The sequence below is a fragment of the Chrysemys picta genome, chromosome 7, assembly GCF_011386835.1.
Source record: "Chrysemys picta bellii isolate R12L10 chromosome 7, ASM1138683v2, whole genome shotgun sequence".
Taxonomy (NCBI): domain Eukaryota; kingdom Metazoa; phylum Chordata; order Testudines; family Emydidae; genus Chrysemys; species Chrysemys picta.
Window position 1 is genome coordinate 5,210,528 of NC_088797.1, and position 25,541 is coordinate 5,236,068.

The following is a 25,541-nucleotide window of genomic DNA, read 5'->3' on the forward strand; positions in this document are numbered from 1 at the left end:
TCCTTCCCAGCTCCCACCTGGGAAGACCGTGTCTGTGCCGCTCAGTCATCCATGAGATCCTTCTTCATGTCTTGACCAGCAAGGGGAGTTCTGGCAGCAAGTAGTCAGCCAGCAGGGGTGGGAGGCAGAGAGCAGCCTCACAGAGGCAGTGGTTCTCAAACTTTTGCATTGGTGACCCCTTTCACACAGCAAGCCTCTGAGGGAAACCTCCTCCACCCCTCCTTATACATTAAAAACACTGTACATTTAGCACTATTATAAATGCTGGAGGCGAAGCAAGGTTTGGGGTGGAGGCTGACAGCTCGCAACCCGCCACGTAATAACCTCGCCAACCCCTGAGGGCTCACGACCCCCAGCTTGAGACCCCCTGGACTAGAGGCAGGGGAGCAGGGATTCTGAATGCCCCTGGCTGGGCTGGAGCAGGTCACGAACGGAGCCAAATAACTTTGTCAGAAAAGGCTCTCTTCAAAATCCAAATTTTTCACAAAAAACACCTTCAAAATCTTCCATTTTTTTCTTCAATGGAAAAATGACCGTGGAGGTGGGCGGGAATGGAAAAATCAAACATGGAAAAACTTCAGAAATGAAACACTTTTGACAAAAATGCTTACAAATAAATAAATTTAAACATGGTTCCTTTGGGAAACCTACAGAGAGAGGTGTGAAATGTTCCAGGAAAAACTGCTTTCACGACAAGCTCTCGCTGTGGGGAATGAGCGGAGACCAGCACCACCTGCTGGTTACCCCTAATGGTAGGCCCACACTTGCATAGCCTTGATCTTCCCTGGGTTGCCATTTATTAGGGCTGGCCAGAAAACAAAAATTCCATGTAAACTCTCTGTGGCCAGATGAATATTTACTTATACAAAGTGGAATAGCTCCAAAAGGGGAGATTGTGTGAGCGAGAGAGTAGCGAGGGCCCTGGGAGAAGAATAGACTAGGGGCCTGTTGCGATAATTGGGCCGACAAGCTTACCCTAATTGTGAGCTCAACTGTAAGAAGTGAGTGAAAGTTCATAAAATGTCACAATAACTGAGAACAACAAACAGTGGTGGGGAAAATAAGCAAATGCGAGAGAGATTGAATTAGCCCAAAGAAAAAAGCCTACTGATGCAACTTGAGGACTGTATTTAAAACCAGGCTTGGTAAATGAGAAAAGTGTGGAATCAGAAATCAGCTCACCAAAATGGGTGTGTTGGAAACTGGGCCAAAATACGGCCGAGATGGGCTATTCCATCACCCCCCTTTTGGGGTCCTCAGAAAGAGAGGGTGGGGAAAAGCTGGCTCCCGCAATACTGCCTGACTGAACGACAAAAGAAGGGGAAGGAACAAGCTTCACCCTCATGTCTGCCACCCCCATCGTCTCCTGGGGTCCTGGAACTTCCTTGTCCTAATCCTGAGAGATGCCCTGACCACACTGGACCAGAGAGAGAGACCCAGATCTCCACCAGCATGAAACACCACCTGAAATATGAGACTTCATCTCTTTCCCGGCCTGCTTCGGTGTATCCTTTTTCCTTCCCCACCTTACTTCATTTCTTTCCAATCTCTCTCCTTTTGCCTTCTGTTTAATAAGATTCTGGCTTAGTCACCTAAGACTGCATATTTTGCAACACTGCTGTAAGCCTGTGACCAGAAGGAAGCAGCTAAAAGCAATGCCTTAAACAGCCCATCGCTGGTACCAGTCTGCCAGGTCTCAGAGTGGCTGGTAAGAGCCTGTGCTGTGCTGGTGTTTTTCCAACAGTGAGGGGCAAAGTGAGCGCCAACACCAGAGACCCAAGTTCCATTTTCTATCTTTGCTCTTCTTTTCTTTCCCCTTTTGAGTGTTTGTCTGGTTTTTATTTTCTAGAAAACAGGATTGGACTTTGACAGCACCAGATCCAGCCCATCTCAACTAACTTCCTCTCTCTTCTCCAAAAAGGACAGTTACTACCATCTAAGACTGCCAAACGAAGTGAGTAGATGGGAAATGATGTAAGGAGCTTTTAACTCCTGCTCGAATAGTCAAGTGGGATGCTCTCATAGCACACTACCGTGGCAGCCCAATTAATGTACCTACCTGCATAGACCATAGACTTCAAGGTCTTAGTTGGAGGATAAAGGGTATGTTTAGCCCCCAGGCAACATCATCTGTACGTGCCACGTTATGAACAGTAACTGAACATATGTCTCAATTACTTCATTGGAGAGGAGTAGTAAACACCACCCAGAAGTGCTTTGCGGTAGGCTGGTTTGAGATATCCCACCATACATGCAAGGTGCCATGGAGGTAAAGCAGCAGAACACTGCTAGTATCCCATCTCCTTGTGCCAGCTGCTTCAAGGTTGTAGCACAATTTATCCCTAAATTATGAATAAGAGTTTCAGCAGTGGCAGGTCAAGGTAAACCAAGAACAAATGCTTGAAAATAGGAAGATGAGGGAGGAATGAGAACATATTTTTCTATTGGTGACTTGCTTTTTCTCTATGCTGCATATTCAGTGTCTAATGCTTTTTACATATTGGGTATCTCCCATTTTATAAGAAATACAACTTACAGATACCATAAAACAAAAATAATTCTTTTAGACCTCCCAAAGCCACACTAGCTCGCCTTGTCTGAATACATTTTTTGTTTTCAGGTTCCTTGTTTGTCAAAAAAGAGGGGAAACTTTCTAGGCCTCAAAAAGAAGAAAAAGAATGAGCGGACGCTGCCGTATCATTCAGGTGTGACAGCTGGAAAGCTTCAAATGCAGGTATCTGTAATAAAAATAATTAGTAATCTCTCTAGTGCAATGCCACGTATCTTAAACCTGTGTTTTTGCAATTTTCTTAGCTGTAGCTTCAAGTTACCATAGATTCACGAAGGGGCAGTGATAGTATCACTTGGCACTGGTGTCACCATGACCGCTTATTCTGTCAGTGCATGAAGTTACATCACATGCTTGTTTTTCTAAGTTAAAAATTCTGCCCCTGTTCCCTAGCTATGCCTAATATTCAAATTGCGCCCCAGGCAGTTTGCAGTAGAATACAATAACTTTTTTTATTTAAAAACAAACCCCCCAGTGTAGGAAATATCAGTTTTATCCCTTCTAAAAATTATTGTGGTGTTGTCTCCTCTGTTTGGTATTCAATGTCCATGTGACGGTGGGACTAGGACGTAGTATCATGGCAACACACAGTCTACCACCTCAGAGAGAGAAGCACAAAAAGCAGGCTAGAATGGTAGGAATAATCTCCATTTTAAAAAATGTAGTATAGTGTGTAGCTGGGATCCCAAGTGCATTTTATATTTGTACATGTGGAAGCCACTCAGGTAAGCAACATCACAATGGATAAGTTTCCAGAACAAGGGCAGAGAGTATCTCATCTGTGCTTCAACAGTTCACAGAAGGAGGAATTCAATCAGAAGAATAAGGGGGGGTTTCAACTACATATTCTCAGGATAGTCATGGCAGACTGGAACTGAAATGTGTTGCTAAAAAACTGATGCTACGGAAGTAGATTTAGGGTTTGTCTACATGATGTGGTAGTTTGCACTGGAGTGGTGTAAATTCTAGTGCACACTAATGTGTTGTGTACTAACTGGCCTGTGTGGACGCTGCTGTCACACACTAAAAGTTGCCTAGTTTACTTTAACGTAGTACTATTTGAAACGGTAGTAAATGTAGAAATCAGTTGGTTATCTTAACTGTGACACTAACTCTCCCTAACTAAATCTAGTTATAACATGGTGGCTCCTTATCCCCACCAATCTTTTGTAGATGACTTAAATAGGGACTCTTGATTTTCTTGGAAGGTAACTATTTCAACATTGCATCACCATAAATTGAATTAGAAAATGTAACTTTACTTACATCTATACTCAAACCACTTATCTTCTGTCCAGCATCCAGGAATTTGCGGTTCAATCTGTACACTAGATTGTTTCATTTTAATTTGTGTTCCACACCAGGTGGATGATCGCTTAGAAAAAGTAACTGAAAAGTCCATAGATTTACTGACCCAGAAACATGCAGAATTCCAGCAGTGAGAGTTTCTGGGAGAGGAGATACTTCAATCATCTAAGCATTTTCAATTGGCTTCTAAAAGAACCATGAAGACATATAAACTAAAACATATGCATTTCCCATGCACATGCTGTTGCTTAGACCCTTTTTAAATAGTAAAAGCATTTAAAATTCAACATACTAGCGTAGTGAGAATGATCTATATTTATAGATAGGGCCTTTAGTCTACAAAAGATGCCAACTTGCTTTACAAACAACGGATGAGCCTTGCCAATTTTCAATCTCCATAATTTGTGTATTGAAGACAGGGCTCTTCCACTGACTTCTTAGCAATGACTGTACTGCAGTGAAGTTTATTACTAAGCGTTGTTGCTCTTACACAATACGCTACAGAATACTTACTAATTCATATACTATTAGGAAACAATAACTGAACTATACTAGTCAGAACAAATTATTCTTTAAGTTAGTGTCTCTTTAAAAACAATTAAATCTGACTTGGTTTTGTTCTTTAATTTGCAAAATTCAGTAACTAACAATAGGTAACCCAGTCAATATTTCAAGTTAAAGTTCTACTGTGTATGTTTTACATTAGCAACTTCTAAAAAGCAGCTGGATACAGAATGTTACATGGTAATTAATATTATGTAATGGTTTTGGACAGGAATAGAATATTTTATCTTACAAGCTACAGAAGAAAACTAAATGAGCAGAATGTCGTTACAAAAGTTGGAATTTGGCCACGACACCACTATTAACACTTTTACTCTTGCAAAAAGTGCCATGACCCCTTCAACGATCACACAAGATCAAGACAGCCTGTAGAAAATGTTTTCACCCCTCAGTTCACAGAGAGCCAAGAAGCGATAATGCCCTCAAATGCTATACTGGGATATTAGCTCTGTACTAACCCAGGAGGAAGTGTCAGATTCATTAATGCCACATTTGATAAGGTTCTCCTAGAATAGTCATTAATAAATTTAATTTCTGCAAGGAGAGAATGAATGGAAACACCTGTAACTGACTGATTTCCATGTCCGCTAATATATTGGATTTTATATTATATTGCAACTAATTAACTGAGGTCATGTATATTATAGATTTTTTTTTTTAACTTTCAATTACTGTTGATATAGTTAAAGCAGGACAGACTCTGAATGCAAATTGTATTAGATCCTCTTCATCCTTAACTGTGGTAATCAAATTATATTAAGTATGTTACTTAGCCCATAAGCACTGTGGGTGTTGGTTGTGTCTATGTTGTGGGAGCATAGCACCATGGGGCCTGGATACCTGGTTCCTAGAAGTGACGTTCTTACCCACGAAAGCTTATGCTCCCAATACTTCTGTTAGTCTTAAAGGTGCCACAGGACCCTCTGTTGCTTTTTACAGATTCAGACTAACACGGCTACCCCTCTGATACTACAATACAGTAATTCCTCAATGACCGCTGTAGTTCTGTTCCTGAAAAATGCAACGTTAAGTGAAACAACGTTAAACGAATCCAATTGTCCCATAAGATTTAATGTAAATGCGGGGGGTAAGGTTCCGAGGAAATTTTTTGGGGGCAGACCAAAGGCATTATACTGTATACTGTACAGTACTGTAGTGTGGTGGGGAAGTGCCTCTGGCTTACCCCACACAGGCACAGCCCGCTGCAGGCAAGGATGCTAGGAAGCACCTTTACAGCAGCAGCGGCAGCTTCCCCAGAGGACAGGCTCGGATTTTGCCGGGAATGCTCCAAGCCTGTCTCTTCCTGTCCCCGCTCCACTCTAGGCCCACCTCTTCCCATCCCCACTCCACCTCCTCTCCGGAGCACGCCATATCCCTCCCCCCACAAAGTCCTGTTTGGCGGCGCTTAGGACTTTCTGGGTGGGAGAGGGAGGAGTGGAGATGCAGCGCTTCCCCACTCCTGCCCCTCCCTCCCAGGAAGTCCTAAGCGCGAAGTGCTGGGAGGGAGGGGCAGGAGCAGGGCCCCGCGTCTCCACTCCTCCCCCTCCCTCCCAGCTGTTTGGCGGTGGGGGAAGCACCGGGAGGGAGAGGGAGGAGGCGGAGAAGCGGAATTTGTGCCATGCTCCCTTGTAAAGTCGCTGCTCTTCCACAGAATCTTACAAGCAGGCAGCCGAACGACGTTCTAAGGGAGCATGGCACAACTTTAAAGGAGCATGTTCCCTAATGGAGCAGGGACGTGACATTGAAACAACGTTAAGTGGGACAACGTTAAATGAGGAGTTACTGTACCAATAAATAGTAGCAGTACAATAAAGGCTTGTCTATATGGACAGTTAGTTTGCAGCAAATCTACAGCACGAGCCTGCTGTGTGCTAACTGGCCATGTGCCCCCTGCTGCTGTGCACGACAAGGTCCATCGTGCGCTTTGATCTACTTCCATTTCAAAGTCGAGCAGATGAAAGTGCACCAGGGACCTTTTAAGTGTGCGGTAGCAGGGTCCACGTGGCCAGGTAGAGCACGATAGGCTGTCTGTTTACACTCTAGCTCACTGCTCACTAAACTGCTGTCTAGACATGCCTTAAGATGTTAGTGATTTAAAGCTGTCGGTGACCCAACTTTCATATACTAATGTGAGCTGATTCTTAAGGTTTATAGTGTATTTGAAACGAAGGAGTAATTACTAACTCTCATTGGTGGGTTCTAAAATGCACTACACATAGCTGCTACCCTGGAAAACGACAAGTAAACCATTTGGTCCAGACTTAGATCCCAAACCTGCATCTGGGTCCACTAGTGTGGACTCTTGCATATGAGTAGAGGCTACTGGCATGACTGTGACTGCACGCAGGTACAGGAATCCTGACTGGTGGGCTCAATGCAGGATCAGGGCCTTAATACTTTATTGTAAATCTAGGTTTTTAGCCTAAAAAGAAAAAAGAGAAAATTATTTGTAAACACGTTTTATTTCCAACACTGTTATCATCGTAGCTGATTACCGTACAGAAACGTTTCACTCTGCAACTTAAAAGCCTAAAATATTTTCCTAGTTCACAAAATATAAAGCTTTTTGTATTAAAACAAATACAGTGCCTGGCCACACTTTGTCTATGAAGGCTTTTTACTGATCAGTAACTGTTTGACTGTAGCACTAACAAAACAAGTATTCATACAAATTCACAGAAGTGGCAGCAAGATTTTATTTCTTAAAAAAAGTTCAAGAGCTATGGAAATTCTCAGGTAAGTCCAAAGTCTGTCTATTGTTTAGTCTCTGCTTCCATGTGAGTTTCTTGGGATTCCTCTGCTTCTGAAAGTTTTTCATCATCTGAAATGTAGATTGTGTCTGTTATTCAAACATGCTCAGATTAGACTTGATATTTATATATAAACTGTACTGGAGAATGTTATCCCAGTTAAAAATCTTTTGTGTTAGTGGGCTTAGATCTGTGGTTTAGCGCTGCATTATACAGAATATTAAATAACTAAGACTGTGACACAAAAAAGGGAAAACACACTAATTCAAAGCTAAGGCTGACATTTGCCCCTGAATTGGTTCTGTTTCAGCTACTACAGCAATTAGTGTTTGTGTATTTGTATATGAAAAATCCTGTAATATCAATGCACAAAGTTTATGTATCGGCTTCCATTACGAATGTCCTTGCTTCTCACCTTCTGAACTCTTTTATCAGAGCAGTACTAATACCTGACTCATTTAATGCTTTTCATCTGCACTTCCGCTGTGAAATTTATTAAAAACTTCCGTGACAAAACTGTAGCCTTAGTATGCCAGATATTCAACCTTGGAAAGACAGGAACATGTCTTGTTTGGAATAGGTACATATCTGGCCTCAGAGTATACTATATGAAGATTATATCAGAAAGAATTGCCTAGTGGTTAAGGCGCTACTGTGGGAGTCAGGAGACCCAAGTTCAGTTCCCTGCTTTGCCACAGACTTCCTGCATGTCCTTGGGAAAGTCACCCAGTCTCTCTGGGCCTTGGTTCCCTATTAATTTACCTATGTCACAGGGGTGTTGTGAGGATAAATACAGTATGGATTGAGATGTCCAACACTACAGAAATGGGAGCCATATCAGTAACTTAGATAGAGACCATTTTTGGTTAGTTCAATAAATATTTATGAACATATTTTTATATTGTGGCTCTGAAGGGTAACAGATGTGTCACTATTTTTACAATCACATTTCAAAGGAGTTTATTAAAAACTATGAAAGGTTTGCCCCTACTCTACTCCATCATAGCTGGCTCTTAGAATAAATTTTGAGAAGACTTTTTTTATTTTAGAAAAAGATTCTCTGACTTAAGTAGTGCTGAATGCAGTAGTTTAATATAGGAAATACAGATACTACTACAACTTTAATAATTTCAGTGCTAGAAGGCATTACTTTGTATACGCTAATTGGAAAAAAGACATTCCGCTCCCCTTACTCATGGAAATCGTCTCACTGGCTAGAATAGAACTACTCCTGAGTAAGCAGAGGAGAATTTGACCCCATATATTTTCATTTAGGAACCACTTACTTTCCAAAGTTTGCTGAAGTTCATGGATGGTACTCAGAAGCACATGGAACTGCTTTCGTCTCAATTCCAGCTAGAATGACAAAGAACACAACCCACCAACTAAAGTATGGCCAATTAAGTGAGTATATACATGAACTATGAAGCTTTCAGTAGATTTCTCATAATTATGTTCATATGAATATAAATATAGATACCAAAATAAAAGAATACTCCTACCTTATCTTCAACATTTTCTTTAATGTGAGAAAGATGTTGAAGTTCTTTTCCCAAAGCTTCTAGCTGCCTGCAAATAAATTCCAATAATTGTCACAGTACAAACAGTGTAATAACAAATTACACACAACTTTTGTGAATTATTAAAAATAACTGAATCATTCTCTGTGGCTTTGCTAAAATACTGGATTGTCTGATTAAAAATGCCTGGAAATGGAAGAAACAAACTCCACAAGATACCCCTGATATTTTCACATGAATGCACTACTTCATCAACTCCTGTGTCTTACAAGAGCAGTAACAGAAGGGCACAGTGGAGCATATAAGAAATAACTACATACTCCATATAGGAACACAAGAATTGCCAGAATGGATCAGACCGAAAGTCCATCTAGTTCAGTATCCCATCTCTGATAGTGGCTGGAGCCAGATGCTTAGTTTAGGACATAGCATAAGAACCCTGCAATAGGCATATGTGGAATAATCTGCCATCCCCCGCCATTAGGTCTCACCCCACTCTCTAATAGTTAGAAATTGGCTTAAGTCCCAAAGCACAAGGTTTAATATTCCTTCCAAAAAAATGGTGTGGTCATTAATTATAACTCGGGATATTCTTAATCCATATACTTTTTTTAACTGTTAAATTCTTGGCTTCAATGACTTCTTGTAGCAATGAGTGCGACAGCTTAAGACGTGTGAAAAAGAATTTCCTTTTGTTGGTTTTGAATTTCCTACCTTTCAGTTTAATATGCCTCCCTATTCTTGCATTATATGGGAGAACAGAAGCTCTTGCTCTACCTTCTCTATAACACTTACTGTTTTATGTACTTTTGTAACGTCCCCTCTTATCCATCTCCTTTCTAAACCAAGCAATCCCAGCCTCTTCAACCACACATCACCCGAGAGTTTTTCCAGGCCTTTGGTCATGTTTGTCACTCTTCTCTGACCCTCTTCCAGTTCTGCGATATCCTTTGTGAGATCAGGTGACCAGTATTGCTAGGACAGTGCACCACTGACTAATACAAAGGCATTATAATGCTTTCAGTATTTATTCTCCATCCCATTCCTTATGCTTCCTCACATTGTTTTTTCTGTCAGCAGTTGGTCCCGATTACGCAGTGTATAGTGATTTCCCAGATCCCCTTCCTGGGTTAATGCAGTTAATTTAGAATCCTGTAGGAGATAAGTAGTTTACATTTTTCCCCTTCAATTGCCTTTATCAATATTGAATTTTATCTGCCATGGTGTTGCTCATTCACCTAGCTTGTTTAGGTCTTTTCAAGTTCCTCATGGTCTTCTCCGGTCCTGACCATCTTGAATAACTTTGTCATCTGCACATTTTGTTACCTCTCTACTTACCCTCCACCCCTTTCCAGGTATATTAAACACTGGACCTAGTCCTGCCCCTTGAGACTCCCGCCGTTAAACTTTTGCCATGATAAAAGCTGACCATTTAATCCTACTCTTTGCTTTCTCTCACAGACAGTTTTTGATTCAAGAGAATACTTTTCCTCTCACCTATGAGTACTGAGTTTCTCTAGTAGCCTCTTGTGAAGGACTGTGGTGAAGGCCTTTTGCAAGTCTAATTAAATCAGGGGTTCTCAAACTGGGGGTCGGGACCCCTCGGGGGGGGTCACGAGGTTATTACATGGGGGGTCATGAGCTGTCAACCTCCAACCCAAACCCCGCTTTGCCTCCAGCATTTCGAATGGTGTTAAATACACCTCTACCCTGATATAACGCTGTCCTTGGGAGCCAAAAAAATCTGACTGCGTTATAGGTGAAACCGAGTTATATCGAACTTGCTTTGATCCGCCGGAGTACACAGCCCCGCCCCCTTGAAGCGCTGCTTTACCACATTATATCTGAATTTGTGTTATATCGGGTCGCGTTATATCAGGGTAGAGGTGTATATAAAAAAAGTGTTTTTAATTTATGGGGCGGGGGGCGCCCTCAGAGGCTTGCTTTGTGAAAGAGGTCACCAGTAAAAAAGTTTGAGAGCCACTGAATTAAATTGTCAACCGGTTTCCCTTTATGCTCTACTTTACTGACACGTTCAGAGAATTCTAAGTGATTAGCGAGACCCAACTTTCCTTTGCTGAATCCGTACTGGTTAGATCCTATTGGATCATGACCTTCTAAATGTTTTGGTATTGGTTTTAATTATCAATTCAACCAACTTGTCAGGTATGGACGAAAGGCTTACAGGTCTATAATTAGCCAGGTCATCCCTAGGGCCTTTAAAGTATGGGTACAACGTTTGCCACACTTTGGAACAGTAGCTTTTTTAATGAGAGATTTACACATCTCTGTTAGCTTAGGTATGAAATAGCTGACCTGCTGCTTCTGAACTCTTGGATATCTACCATCTTGGCCTAGTGACTTACTGCATTTTAAATTATCTATTTGCTCCACTACCCCTCTTCCACCATATCAAATCTATGAAGGTAACTCATCTTTGTTACCAGGAAATATCAGGTCTGGGGCAGAAGGTTACCCAACATTGTCTGTGGTGAAGACTGATGGAAAGTCGTCAGTTTTCTGCTCAGCAATGTTTTTATTTTCCTTAATTGCTCCCTTTAGCCCGGATTCTTTTGCAGGCTTCCTGTTTCCACTATACTTTAAAAAGTTCTCGTTGGTTTTACGCAGTGAGCCATTTGTTCTTCAGACTCCTCTTTGGCCCTTCTAATTTCCTTCTTTCTTAATGCCTGCTGTAATTCATGCTCCTGTTTTATTATCAGCAGTATTATCATAGTGCCTCAGAGCCCCAGGGACTATTGGTTTCACTCGGGTTAAATTTTCCAGATTTTGAAGGCAATCTCCTTGGCTTGAACAGCCTCTTGAACTTTACCATTCAGCCACAATGGTTCACACCGTGGTCGGCAACCTTTCAGAAGTGGTGTGCCGAGTCTTCATGTATTCACTCTAATTTAAGGTTTCGCGTGCCGGTAATACATTTTAACATTTTTAGAAGGTCTCTTTCTATAAGTCTATCATATAACTAAACTATTGTTGTATGTAAAGTAAAGAAGGTTTTTAAAATGTTTAAGAAGCTTCATTTAAAATTAAATTAAAATGCAGAGCCCCTGGACTGGTGGCCAGGACCCTGGCAGTGTGAGTGCCACGGAAAATCAGCTCGCATGCCGCCTTCGGCACGCGTGCCATAGGTTGCCTACCCCTGGGTTACACCTTGCATTCCCAGTTCCCTTTTTGTTCAGCAATACATGACTTCAGCCTTACTATTTTTCTAAGCTGCATCCAAGTTACGTCTAGAGATTTTTACTTCCTTTACTTTTTGCTCTAGGGCCTTTTTGACTAACTTTCTCTCTCTATTGAAATCTCCTTTTCTAAAGTTTAGTGTCACTTTTTGGTAGTCTACCTGCGCTTTGGATGTTGAATCTAATTATATTGTGGTCACTGCTACTAGCTCACTTACTGTCACTTCTTGAATTAGATCCTGTGTGCTTGTGCCTAGTTTAGCTGTCTTAACAAACAATATTCATTTTAATATGGCTAAATGTAAGTGTATACATCTAGGAACAAAGAATGTAGGCCAGTTACAGAATGGGGGACTCCAGCCTTGGAAGCAGTGACTCTGAAAAAGATTTGGAGGTTGTGAAGGATGCTTAGCTGAACATGAACTCCCAGCGTGACTCTAGAGGTCAAGAGAGCTAATGTGATCATAGGATACATACCTCTCTACTCCTACTTGAGATTTCCCTGTTTATGTTACCTCTATATTTGGCATTGTTGTGACCACTGCCGGAATACTGTGTCCAGCTGTGGTGCTTGCAATTCAAGAAAGACGTAGATAAATTGGAGCAATTTCAGAGAAGAGCCATGAGAATGATTACTGGGTTAGAAAACATGCCCTAGAGTGAGGAGGTCTTTGAGTCTGTCTATGTAGCTTAAAGAGAAGTTTAAGGGGTGACTTGCTTACAGACTATAGGTACCTACATAGGGAACAAATATTTAATAATGGGCTCTTCAATCTAGCAGAGAAAGGTGTAACACAATCCAAAGGCTGGAAATGAAAGCTAGACAATTCAGACTGGAAAAGGCATAAATTAATGGTGAGAATAATTAACTACTGGAACAACTTCCCAAGGGTCGTGATGGATTCTCCATCACTGACAATTTTTAAATCAAGATGGGATATTTTTCTAAAAGGTACTATAGGAATTATTTCGGGGAAGTTCTATGGACTGTGTTATACCAGAGGGCAGGATAGATGATTGCAGGTCCCTTCCGCTCTTCAAATCGATGACGATTAAGTCAAAAACAGTCTCTCCTCATGTCTGCTCTAGGATTTGGAACAGCTAGTTCTAATAACTTACTGTCAAGAAATTATTTCTCTAGACTTGTGTCCCATTGTGCCGTATGACGAGTATATGTACACGCACAATAAACCAGGATCTTTTTCCAGACTAATTTTTCTCCAGCTTCTGCAGCGATTAAGAGTACCATGAAAACAGTTCTGTTTCATTAGCTAAGAGTCTTTCATTCAACGAGTCTCCTGATTTAAGATTGGTGGTTCTTGGCTTGTAGTATTTGGCTTTGTAGCAATTTCTATAAGCGTCCATCAGAAACAAGAGAGCAAATAGGCAGCAGGTTTAAAACAAACAAAAGGAAGTTTTTTTTTTTTTTTTTTTTTTTTTTTTTACAAAACACACAGTCAACCTGTGGAACTCCTTGCCAGAGGACGTTGTGAAGGCCAAGACTATAACAGGGTTCAAAAAAGAACTAGATAAGGTCATGGAGGATAGGTCCATGGATGGCTATTAGCCAGGATGTGCAGGGATGGTGTCCCTAGCCTCTGTTTGCCAGAAGCTGGGAATGGGTGGGGGATGGATCACTTGATGATTACCAGTTCTGTTAATTCCCTCTGGGGCACCTGGCATTGGAAGAGAGGATACTGGGCTAGATAGACCTTTGGTCTGACGCCGTATGGCCACTCTTATGTAATATGATCTTGGTGGTTAAGGCACTGGACTAAGATTTAGGAGACCTTGGTTCAATTCTTATCATGTTCTTACTGTATTAATTTGAGCAAGTCATTCAGTCTCTAGGTCCCAGTTCCCCACCTGTATAATTGAGATACTAATCCTCTCTCATTACCCTAGTCTGTCTCTCTTGTTTAGAGCATACATTCTTCAGGGCAGGGACTCTCTCTTCCTATGTATTTGTACAGGGTGTAATACATAAGATGGATACCCCATAGTAAGGCCTCCACATATTTCTGTAATACAAATAATAGGAAGAGAAAATGATGTAAAGGAAAGGGCAGAAAACCAAACTTGATAAATACTATTGCTGCTATCTATGGATTTGCTAAGGACACTTGTGCTCAGATGACTGACGTGTAAGGTAAATAGAGTGGCTTCCTTCCAAGAAATATGCATGGACCTTTTAACTGTTCCGGATGATTTATTTGAAAAACTAAAGCCACTTCTGACATCTACATATCAGAAGCTTTCTAGTGATGAGTGGCACGACGACTGGTTAAATAGGAAATTTCTATGCTGCATGCAGGGTCAATTTTTACACCAGCTCAAAAATATTAACCTAGTAGTTGTATTTTCTAAAGTCAGACAATTATAGATCTTCCATTTGATATGGAAAATCATGAAACATAGAATGACAGCTTCCCTTTGTAATTTAAAGGCAGGTGGCCAGAGTAAATCAGATATGTTAAGTATAAGCAACATTCAAGTGAAAACACTAAACTATAGTGTTCCCACCCAGTGACTGTCATCTTTAATCAAGTTCAGAGGACGGTGCTAGAATATTTGAGATTGTGAGGTCAAAACCCATCCTCCTCCTTGATCAGTACTAAATATCCAATTTTACAGATTTTGGTCCAAATTCAGCTCTCACATAACCAGTGATGTAAGTTACAGGTAGGGTAAGTTGGACAGCTAGAAGGTGTAAATTGCCTGATTGGAAAATAACTTGTAATTTATAAACGGAGTAGGTGGGGCCATTGTAGGAAAAGGCACTAACAAGATCACTCCATGCATCTGAAGAAGTGGGTTTTTTACCCACAAAAGCTTATGCCCAAATAAATCTGTTAGTCTCTAAGCTGCCACTGGACTCCTCGTTGTTTTTGTGGATACAGACTAACACGGCTACCCCTCGGATACTAGGAAGATGTAAAACAAAGTAGCAGAGGCTTTCCTGCTACTCATTTATTTCATCTCTTTTGCCACATATGTTACATGTTCTGCACAACTACTGAATTCCAAACTGGTGACAATCACGTTACTTTGCCATTACACCCTCTTTTTCTGATCAACCTGTCCGCAGTGAGTTTGGGCCTAGACTGCACCAGCATGCAGATCTGAGTTTCACCCACTAATATATAAATAACATTTCAAATACAAAATAATGGCAATACTTTTGAACAGAAATGCATGGAGGTTAATTAAAATATTAAGGAATAAACCTGTTAAAAGAAAGTCACCACATACCAAACTTTAAACATAGAAACATTGCAGCCCTTTTGAACAAGCAAATGAAGAATATGGTGTACAAAAACCTCCACCAATAGTAGTATAAAAAAACTTAGCTTGTTATAAAATCAAGTGAACTCACTTGAATGAAGAGACACTATTTTCTAAGCAATAAGCATTAATTGGGATACTTAATGAACAACACTGAGTTAGCTTACAATTATCTCACCCTCAATATTAAACAACCTGAGGTCCATTTGAATAGGTATGGTGTGCAAAGTTTGCACAAGTGAAGATTACAAATGAAAAAATGACTAAAGGGTTTTTTGCATCTGTGCAAAAACCTGTGTAAAGAGAACATTTTCCATCGTAATTAACAATATAGAAAGGATCTCCATAAAGGGTTAAGTCTAGGTCTGCGGCTCATATGTCACCTATGAGATGGGGCTCTACCCATCCTCTATCTCTTTAGATGTAAAAGTAAGTTTGTTTCCAAAACATGAAACCAATTAATGTAATTTGTTCTGTCGCAAGAATTGAAGCAGCTCATGAATGAGCAACAATATTTTGCAGAGTAGGTTAATTAATAAACGAACCCTCTACAATATGTAGTAACTGATTTAAATGCTGAAGATCCATAATAAGATAATTTATGTTAAGTGACGGAACAGCTGTTGGCTTATGTTCATTTCAGTCAGCCCTATACTTACTTTAATGTTTCATGTCTGTCTGGATGGTGCTGTATCACTTTAGCCAATGCATCATATTCTGAAAGGGGAAAAAAAAGCAAACTTTTAAACTCTTCTGGATAAGGATTTCTAAAGCCTGATCCAGTCAATAGCACCACTCATAGTGGAAAGACCCATGCTCAGTACTAAGGGTTTGTAGGATTGGGCCCATAAATACAATGGTAGGTAGTTTATTGAGTCTAGTAATTTTTCACTACTGTTCAACGCTTATACCTATTTGTTTTGTAAGTATAGTTTACTGTGTACTTTAAATATACATGGTTTCTGACTCTTTATCTTCAAGGCATGTGTTAGATAAATACCCAACCACATCTATGGTTTTAAAACTGATGGTATGATACTGTATTTAAGCAATAGTCTTGTCTTGTAATTAAAGAGCAGAGCTACAGTCACGTGGGCAACTGTAGCCTGGCCAGTTTATCTACAAATTCACATGAAAAAACTTTGTGCAGTGTGTGTATAAAGTTTTCATCAAGAACTAGAGGGAACATGGCACAAGCAAAAACTTTAACATAAGAATAAAGGTCCGGCAGGGACCTCCTGGATCATCAATTCTTCTGCTCTTATAAGCAATTCTATCATAAAATCCTATTCATAAACTAAATGTCATTCCTTCGAGGGCTAGTAACCTAACTCCCAGCCTAACTCTAGACCTAGTCCTGCAAGGTGCTGAGTGTCATGAATTTTTACTGAAATACATGGGAGCTAAGAGCACTCAGAACCTTGAGTTCAAAATTATCCAGCCAAGAGATACTGGCAAAATAACTAATTTGAACATATCTTTGCCTCTGAGTAAGACAAATGTACTGGGTTTTTATAACCCTGTTTACTCATCTTTGACAAAGAAAGATTCTTATTTCCAATAACTTCTAGTTTTGTACCTTAGCACAATGCTTTAGTGTACAATATTGCAGGGGAATGGTTTAAAATGTTTCCACTGAAATTATGAATATACTCCTTTTTATGAGACGTGATCAAATGTACATCTGGGAACTCCTCAGATGTGGTTTGTCCGGGGAGAGTAATTGACTTGTTGCTGGCTGTGTGTATGTGTGTCAATCTGGATTTTGGCCCCAATCCTACATTGGAAATCACATGGGTGCACTTGTATAGTTCTCAGTGCTGGATAAAGGCCTTGAAGAGGAAAGGATGTAATGCCTGCAAGGGGAACCCAGCAGTCTGAGGCACCTCGCTACCACCTGCGCTTAACAAGAGGAAGCCCTGTCTATGCCTGCTGTGAATCAGCTCCCTGAATCAGCGTCTGGCGACACAAGCACTGCCTTCCAGGCCACCTCTCCGTGTAAAGGTTAGCAAAAAGCCCACACAAACTCCCAAGTCCTCCAGCACCTCTGGGGTGCTCAGCGCCTGTTCCACTGAACACGTAGAGAACTCTGATTCGCTACTCCCGAAAGAAAAGTACACCCCACCTTGCAAGATTCAACTCAGGATTACTTCAAACACAGCACTTATATTTACAACGAAAACAAGAATAAGTTTATCTATTATCAAAGAACAGAGATTCAAGTGATAGAAAGTAAGAATATTGGAAACAAATGGTTATAGATAAAACAAAATCATAACACTTTCTAGAGCCTAAACTTAACCGACAAGGCATTCCCCTATCTCCTACAAGACAGCTTACCCCAAGTCCTTTCCTCAGCATTTTCAACCAGTTTGGCTAAGATCCCATCTCCTAAGATCAAGCCCCCTGCCGGCTTGTCCTCATAGATTGAATAACTGGGGGTTCATCTGCACCCCACCTAGTTTCAAAAGTTCATTGTCTTAGTGATAAATAGGATAACCCCTGCTATTTTTTTCTTGCAGTCTTTGCAATCTATTAGCATTTTGCTCAGACTGAAAATAGGCATCCACTGTGAACTATACAATACTTAATTTGCATGTGACCAATCAGGGTGAGATAAGCATCTCTGTCCCCCTGCCTGACAGGAGGATGTAGACCAACTTTTGGTGACTACCTTAAGTCATACACCTAGAAAACGTAATTTTTACTATATACATAACTTTACATATTTTCCATCTCTCTCTCTCACTGATTAATGAAAGCCTGTGTCACCCTGGTCATCATAAAGACCTTGTATCAGAAGACTAGATATTACAGAGTATGTAGATATCAGGCCCAGAGTCACTCTGTAACCCTTATGTACCCCTGTGTCCTCTATCAGTTGGCATTAGGAGGTCCTTTAGGTCACTCTGGATAGTCATAAGTAGAGCCCTGCACGGATACAAAAAGGTGTATCCACATCCGATATGCAAAAATTTGCGGAGTGGGCAGCAGGTCTCTGGGGAGAAGTGGGGCTGGGGGGGGGGGGGGGGGGCGCTTTGGGGGCTTGACACAGCCCTGCACACTCCTGCTGTACCTCCTTCCCCGCTCCAGACAGGGAGGCTACAAGTCTGCGTCCTTCTATGCAGCACCGCCTTCCCTGTGGGGGGCTTGGACACCCCTACGCAACTGCGGCGGCTCTCAGGCACACAGCCATTGCCGCCTGCTCGTTTAAAGAACAACCCCACCTTCAAAATGGTGCTTGGATCACTCCCTTATGGGAGTTGTAGTTTACCTTCACCCTCTGAGCAAACTGGGGACTACAACTCCCAGAATGCCCAGCACACTCCTGCATGATTCAGAGAGTGGAGGTGTTTGGAAAGTACAAGAAAACTGGAATATATTTGCACATCGACAAGGGATTCCCCCTGTCTTTCCCTCCCTCCAATAATGTCCACACCCTACGAATTTCAAATGCTATTCATGAAAAGTAATTCTGAAATATAAACTAGATTTCTGTTTTGACATTAATACATTCACAAAACAAACTACTGTAATTTCTTGGAACAAGCGTGCTCTAAAAATAGCTGGTTTTTAAATTTATTTCTTGGACTATGCATAAAACCAAGTCCATCCTCAAAACAACAAATCTTTGCTTTTAGTTTTTCAGTATCTGTCCAATTTTAGCACACTTTGAAGATGAAGAATACTAAGATCCCAATTTAGCAAAGACTTAAGCACATGCTTAACTACACATATTGTGAGTAGTCCCATTAAACTGAATGTGATTATTTAGTGTGTGTAAAATGAAGCATGTTCATAAATCTTTGGAGGATTGGGGTCTAAGTACTCATCCCAAATTGGTTAGCCACTACTGAGTGCATTTTTTAAAAATTTTACTGTTATTGAATTATACCTAAAAAGTAAGAATCTAACAAATCAGATTTTTTCCCTTGATGGCTAAACCTCCTTTTTGCTCAGAATTGGACAATGAGCAAAACTGACAAATCTAAAACCAAAAGTTGTAAGTATTTAGATTTGAAATAGTTAGGCAACTTTAGGTACAGGCATTTGCTCCAGCTAAAGTAACACCTTACCTTGGCGATTTTTTCGTATTCTTTTTGCTTGCAGGATCTGCTTTTTGCATTCAGCAATTTTCTCATGCGCTGCAGCTATACTATTTTCTTTACAAAAAAACAACAACAACAAAAATCCCAAAAGGTAAGATGAACAGTATTTGACGCAAAAGTACTCTTAAGTGTCAATAAGCCAATTTTCTAAACTATAGTGTCACAGACTTCAAACCTATGGCCCCATGGAAATGTTTATTCCCTTTATAGAATGGTATTCCCTTGTGCATTTTGAATTTGTATTTTAAATACTGGCAGGATGCTCAAAGCCGGTGCATGGGTGTTTTTCATTAAAAACTGAAATACGTATATTTGTAGAAACAGTAGACAAATGATGCTAAATCTGCCAGAAATTGTCTCAAACTTTAATACTAGACTGCCTTACAGATGATACCACAAATACTCAGGAAGTTTAGTTCTCTTTACCTATGTCTTTGTAGATTTTTTCATAGTTCTCCATTTCTCTGAGGTTCATATCATAGACAAGCAGAGTTTTTCCCATTGAAAATTCACATTGTGATAAAGTGCTCAGCATGCGTTGGTACTGGCTGTATCTAAAGGTGGACAAGTTGTTATTAAGCAGTTAAATTTTTTTTAATGGAAATGTTCATTTACTATTACAATGCCATGGAAGACTAAATAGCTCATGAAATATAACAGCAACTGAAGAAATGTAATATTCCAACCATTTAATGTATAATTCTTGAAAATTTAATTATACATATACCATAATGGTTAACTAAAGCATTAAGTCTTTCAGTTTATTTTCAGGATGCCAAATGGGCATTAACATAATAGACGCAATCCATGGGTGAATCTAAGTGTCTCATTAGAGAAGACTGCTTATCCACTGAGATTAGTATTTAATATTTATATTACAGTAATATTCAGAGGTCCTACTTGGACAAGAGTTCCATGATGCTCCTGCTATAAAAATGCATATGAGGACAGGATTTCTTCCCCAAAGAGCTTATATCTCTGTATAAAGCAGATACATAATTTTATAGGGGCGTTCTGGAATTTATATCTAACGATAGTATAACAATGGAATAGTACAGAAATATTCATTGTAAAGCAAGTTCCTTGCTCCACAGATACCTACTTTCCCTCACAGCTCTCGGATGCTTATTTTGGTAAGTGGAAGATGCAGGTTTATTTAATTTGTGTGTGTCACATTTTCACACAGGATTGCTTTATGTTGTTTGCTGACCTTTAGCATAAATGCAATTCTTCACAAGTCAGACCACTGAAGTTCTATGGAGATGTTTTCCAATGGTTAATAGTTTAATTTAAAACTTGTGTCTACTTTGAATAGATTTGATTTGCAATATGGATTACTTTGTCAATTCTCTTTTACAGTCTTTCCCTGAACACGCTTTCTGGGGAATGCTCATACAGTCATCCAAAAGACGACTTCCTCCAAGCATCTAGCTTTACAGTGTTCTCTCTAATAAAGCCCTCCCCTTCATTTTGAATTGAGTTAATTTAATGGGCTTTTTCTTTGACACATCGTTTTACAGAGGAACAAAAGCAACAGACTGTCTTCTCCAGGACACACTTTTTAGTTATCCTCTACTACAGCTGTCGGTTGCTGTAAAACCAGTTGCAATAGCAGAAAGATTATAACAGTACTGAGCTTCTCTCAATAATGCTTAAGCAATGGCATAGATTCAATATTACCAACCCAAAATATTTTAAAAAAATCATTTAAATTATGAGATTTTTTTAAAAGGGATTTTTATTTGCCTTCTGGTTTTTGAGTGCTTAAAGCATACACTTTTCTCTACACCAATGAGGGCTAGATACTTACTTAAAAAAAAAAATGAAAGCAGATATTCTCATCTAATCACTTGACTCCAAGACCTGGGGCTTTAAATAAAATACCGATATCACGGAAGTTGGCAAAAAATGGCTACACAATGCTAATTATCTTAGCTATGTGACTGCTGCAGGGTTTGGATTGTAAACAATGCATGGTCATATTTAAATGTAACAAAAATAGGTCTGTCAATTAAATTAAAAAAATGAAGTTGAACTTACAAATATAGAATTATGTATAAAAAATAACTGCAATCAAAAATAAAATAATGTAAAACTTTAGAGCCTATAAGTCCATTCAGTTCTACTTCTTGTTCAGCCGATCGCTCAGACAAACAAGTTTGTTTACATGTGCAGGAGATAATACAGCCCACTTCTTGTTTACAATGTCACCTGAAAATGAGAACAGGTGTTCACATGGCACTGTTGTAGCCGGCATCGCAAGATATTTACATTCCAGATGTGGTAAAGATTCATATGTCCCTTCATCTTCAACCACAATTCTAGAGGACATGTGTCTATGCTAATGAGGGGTTCTGCTTGATAATGATCCAAAGCAGTGTGGACCGACGCATGTTCACTTTCATCATCATGAGTCAGGTGTCACCAGCGGAAGGTTGATTTTTTTTTTTGGTGGTTCAGGTACTGTAGTTTCCACATCAGAGTGTTGCTCTTTTAGGACTTCTGAAAACATGCTCCACACCTCGTCCAGCTCAGATTTTGGAAGGCACTTCAGATTCTTAAACCTTGGAGGGAGTGCTGTAGCTATCTTTAGAAATCTCACATTGGTACCTTCTTTGCATTTTGAAAGCTCTGCAGTAAAGTGTTCTTAAAATGAACAACTTGTGCTGGGTCATCATCCGAGATGGCTATAACATGTAATATATGGCAGTATGCGGGAAAACAGAGCAGAAGACATACTATTCTCCCCCCCCCAAGGAGTTCAGTCACAAATGTAATTAACGCATTATTTTTTTAACGAGCATCATCAGCATGGAAGCATGTCCTCTGGGATGGTGGCCGAAGCATGAAGGGGCATACAAATGTTTAGCATATCTGGCACGTAAATACCTTGCAACGCCGGCTACAAAAGTGCCATGCGAACGCCTGTTCTCACTTTCAGGTGATGTAAATAAGAAGCGGGCAGCATTATCTCCCATAAATGTAAACAAACTTGTTTGCCTTAGTGATTGGCTGAACAAGAAGTAGGACTGAGTGGACTTGTAGGCTCTAAAGTTTTGCATTGTTTTGTTTTTGAGTGCAGTTACATAACAAAGAAAAATAATCTACATTTGTAAGTTGCACTTTCACCATAAAGAGACTGCATTACGGTATTGTAAGAGGTGAATTGAAAAATATTTCCTTTATCATTTTTACAGTGCAAATATTTGTAATAAAAATAATAATATAAATTGAGCACTGTACACTTTGTATTCTGTTTTGTAATTGAAATCAATATATTTCAAAAGCATCCAAAAATATTTAATAAATGTCAATTGGTATTCTATTGTTTAACGGTGCAATGAAAACTGTGATTAATCGTGATTACTTTTTTAAATCGCAATTATTTTTTTGATTTAATTGTGTGAGTTAACTGTGATTAATCAACAGGCTTAAATAAAAATATATATTTTAAGATGAACTGCATGGTTTTTCAAAACAAGCTTTGGGATCTAAACATCTGGTATGTAGACAACATTGCTTTAAAGAAGAAAAACAGAGAATGAAATACCCCTCTTCTTGAGATCCAGAGTTGCACCATTTAATGAAGCTCTTCACTAACAAATTAATTCGTCTGTCGTCGCCAGCACCATCTCCATCAATTAAAAGTCGTTTACGAATAACTTCATCTAAAGTAGAGGAAGATCATTTTTTAAACACATGAACTCTGCTGTTAACAGTAGATAAGTTATGGTGATGATAGATCCCTGGTTCAAGTTTTATCCTGATTTCAATGATAGCCCTCCCATTACAGCCTGGCTCTGAAGTGAACATTTCCTGTAGCAGGCAGAAGGATTTTTGGTATATCCAAAAAAAACCCCACACAACCCCCAAACAGCACGCCCTTCAGTTCCCCAAATTGAAAGGGTCTCTTGAGTGGGGGGAATCTGGACTGGGGAAGCCTGGAGCCCAGTGTAAGGGTGGTAGCTCTAGAGTAGAAGGAGGAGAAGGGCCCCCAGGCCTGGGGGGAGAGGTTCTGGAAGGGGAAGGGGGCATCGGGAGAAGCCTGGAGCCCATAGCTGGGTGGGGTGGAGGACAAACTGCAGGTGCTAGGGGAAGCGAGTAAGCACAACACTGGAGTGGGGGGGGTCTCTCTGGGACTGAAACGCAGGACTGGGGGGCACCCCAGGGAGAGGGGACGTGGAGGGGCCCACGGCCCCCCAGGCTCTGTGGTCTCTGGAGAGCAGGGGGCACCCGAGTACAACGCTGCGGGGCCCGGGTCAGGAGCCGAGAGGAGCCCCGGGCTGTATAAGGGCGAGGCCCGGCCCGGGAGGCCGCTCGGAGCCCCGGGCTGTACGCGAGGCGGAGGCCCGGCCCGGGAGGGGAGGGGATGCTCCGGAGCCCCGGGCTGTATGAGGCGCGGGTCTGGGGTCTCGGCTCGGCTCCGGGTGGAGAGGCCCGGGCCCGGGCCGGGCTCTCACCATCGGTCACGGCCCCCATGGCGGCGAAGGCGGCTGCGGGTGCTGGAGCCGGCGGGGCGGCGGCGGCAGTGAGTGAGGTCAGCTTCCCACAATGCAGCCGGGTAAGCGGCAGCCATGGAGGCGGAGGCTGGGGCCTGAGCTGCTCCCTGCGGACCCCGGGCCCCGCTCTGCCGCGCCACCGGCTGGCGGGGGAGAGGGCGGGCGAGGCCTGCACCCCGCACGGAACCGGCCTCTTGCTCGCCGCGGGCAGCCTCAGCAGGTGAGGGGCGGGCGCCAGGCTCCACCCCCGCTCGCCGGCCTCGTCCTGCCTCACCCCTCGCTGTCACCTTCCCCGGCTGGCCCCCCTGGCCCTGGCCCCTGGCACCGTCCCCTTCCTTTGCCCTCCCTCGCGCCGTGGCCCTGCCCGCGTCCCTGGCGCCGTCCCCCTCGGCCCCAGCCTTGGCGTCGTGTCCCGGGTGTCGTCCCCCTCGGCCCCAGCCTTGGCGTCGTGTCCCGGGTGTCGTCCCCCTCGGCCCCAGCCTTGGCGTCGTGTCCCGGGTGTCGTCCCCCTCGGCCCCAGCCTTGGCGTCGTGTCCCGGGTGTCGTCCCCCTCGGCGTCGGGTTCCTTGCCCCGTCCCAACCGTCTCCCTCGGCGTCGGCCTCGTGTTCTGGGTGCCGTCCTGGCCTTCACCTGTGGCGTTGACATCGTGTCCTGCGCACGGTCCCCCTGGCCTCCCTTGTTGGCCTCGTGTCCCTGGTACCACCATGATTTTCTGCCTCGTGGTTGCTTTTGCCATCGTTTCCCATGTTGTTGCTGCTGCCATTTCCCTCATCGCAGTTGCCTTTCCCATCATTCCCCTGGAGGTGATCGTTTCCGTTATTCCCCATGTCACCGTCCCCACCAGTTCCACTCTTTCCATTGGCATTGGCATGACCATCGTCTCTGTAGAACTGTCCCAGCTCTCACCCCATTTCCCGTCTCCTGGCTGCCGAGGCCATTGTTTCCCTCATCACCTTTGCTGCTGTTTTACTCATCGCTACCCGTATCCCTTACCACTGTCGCCCTTGTATTTGTGCCACCCCTACAACTTCTAATTCCTGGTTGGGTGTGAATGATCCTCTCTTAGCTCATTGAGATCACATGGCCAGTACCCACATTGGACCCTGTTCTCATCTCTGAGCAGGTAGTGCCCCATAGTGTCAATGTTAATTTTATAACGTAATATGGTATCAACCATAATAACAATCTTCCCCCTGCCTGTGCCAAGAAGGACCAGACACCTAAATCTGGAAGGATTCTCCATTCAGGGTCCCAGCTGGCCCTACTGAAGCCAGGGTTTCTGAGATAGCTGCTCACCCACCCACTGGTGCTGTCTCCAGCACTTTGCGTACCCTTTTACTGACCAGCTAAGTATCAGTTTGCAGTGGGAACAGAATGCCCACACTAAAGATGTTCACACCAAAGCAGAAGCCATCTCTTGTTTTAGCATGGCTGGCAGGGCCTCATTGCTCTGTAGAGCAGCTTCCTTCAGACCCAAGTTAGGTTCCAGCAAAAACATAGAGGAGAGATCAAGGGGATGGAGAAGTTAGGGTTTTGTTGATGCCATATGGTGAGCTTTAGCATGTGGAAACACAGGCTCTGACATTGCAGCAACAGCATAGTGAACTGTAGCAAGTGGCACTGTTAATGTGGTATATTTTAACAAACACACGTGTTTCAAGAGTTTTAGTGGGCTTTGTCTGGATGGTCTAATGCACAGGGTTTTTTTCCCCATAGTTTTCTCTTTTCATTTTGATCAT

General features: G+C 41.9%; 3 protein-coding genes across 6 annotated transcripts in view; 2 read left to right on the top strand and 1 right to left on the bottom strand.

The window, feature by feature from the left end:
- The window catches only part of C7H3orf49 (chromosome 7 C3orf49 homolog), a 58,473-nt gene extending 54,301 nt beyond the window's left edge, over positions 1–4,172 (top strand). The window contains 3 exon segments of the mRNA XM_065552760.1: positions 1,850–1,954; positions 2,621–2,734; positions 3,835–4,172. Coding sequence (XP_065408832.1) covers positions 1,850–1,954; positions 2,621–2,734; positions 3,835–4,140 — 525 coding nt within the window. The 3' untranslated portion in view covers positions 4,141–4,172.
- Positions 4,173–6,884: 2,712 nt separating this feature from the next.
- THOC7 (THO complex subunit 7) lies at positions 6,885–23,897 on the bottom strand. The gene is made up of 8 exons (XM_065550653.1): positions 23,763–23,897; positions 22,853–22,970; positions 19,729–19,856; positions 19,270–19,356; positions 15,853–15,910; positions 8,694–8,760; positions 8,478–8,547; positions 6,885–7,262 (listed from the first exon to the last, which is right to left on the bottom strand). Exons 1-8 carry the CDS (start codon positions 23,779–23,781, stop codon positions 7,195–7,197), a joined length of 615 nt encoding a protein of 204 aa, XP_065406725.1. The 5' UTR covers positions 23,782–23,897; the 3' UTR covers positions 6,885–7,194.
- Positions 23,881–25,541, top strand: part of ATXN7 (ataxin 7) — a 131,074-nt gene continuing 129,413 nt past the window's right edge. For 3 of the 4 annotated variants that reach the window (XM_065550649.1, XM_065550648.1, XM_065550652.1), the window contains exon 1: positions 23,882–24,021. The gene's annotated coding sequence lies outside the window, so the exon portion shown is untranslated. Of the gene's footprint in view, positions 24,022–25,541 lie in introns of all 4 variants that reach the window. The other variant, XM_065550650.1, reaches the window with a different exon arrangement.

Bases quoted from the DNA above. Each gene is read 5' to 3' on its own strand.
- THOC7 (XM_065550653.1), bottom strand. The intron at 8,548-8,693 runs GTAGGAGTATTC...TTGTCATTCTAG, and splicing joins AAGAAAATGTTGAAGATAAG to CTGGAATTGAGACGAAAGCA. The intron at 7,263-8,477 runs GTAAGTGGTTCC...TCTACATTTCAG, and splicing joins ACTTCAGCAAACTTTGGAAA to ATGATGAAAAACTTTCAGAA.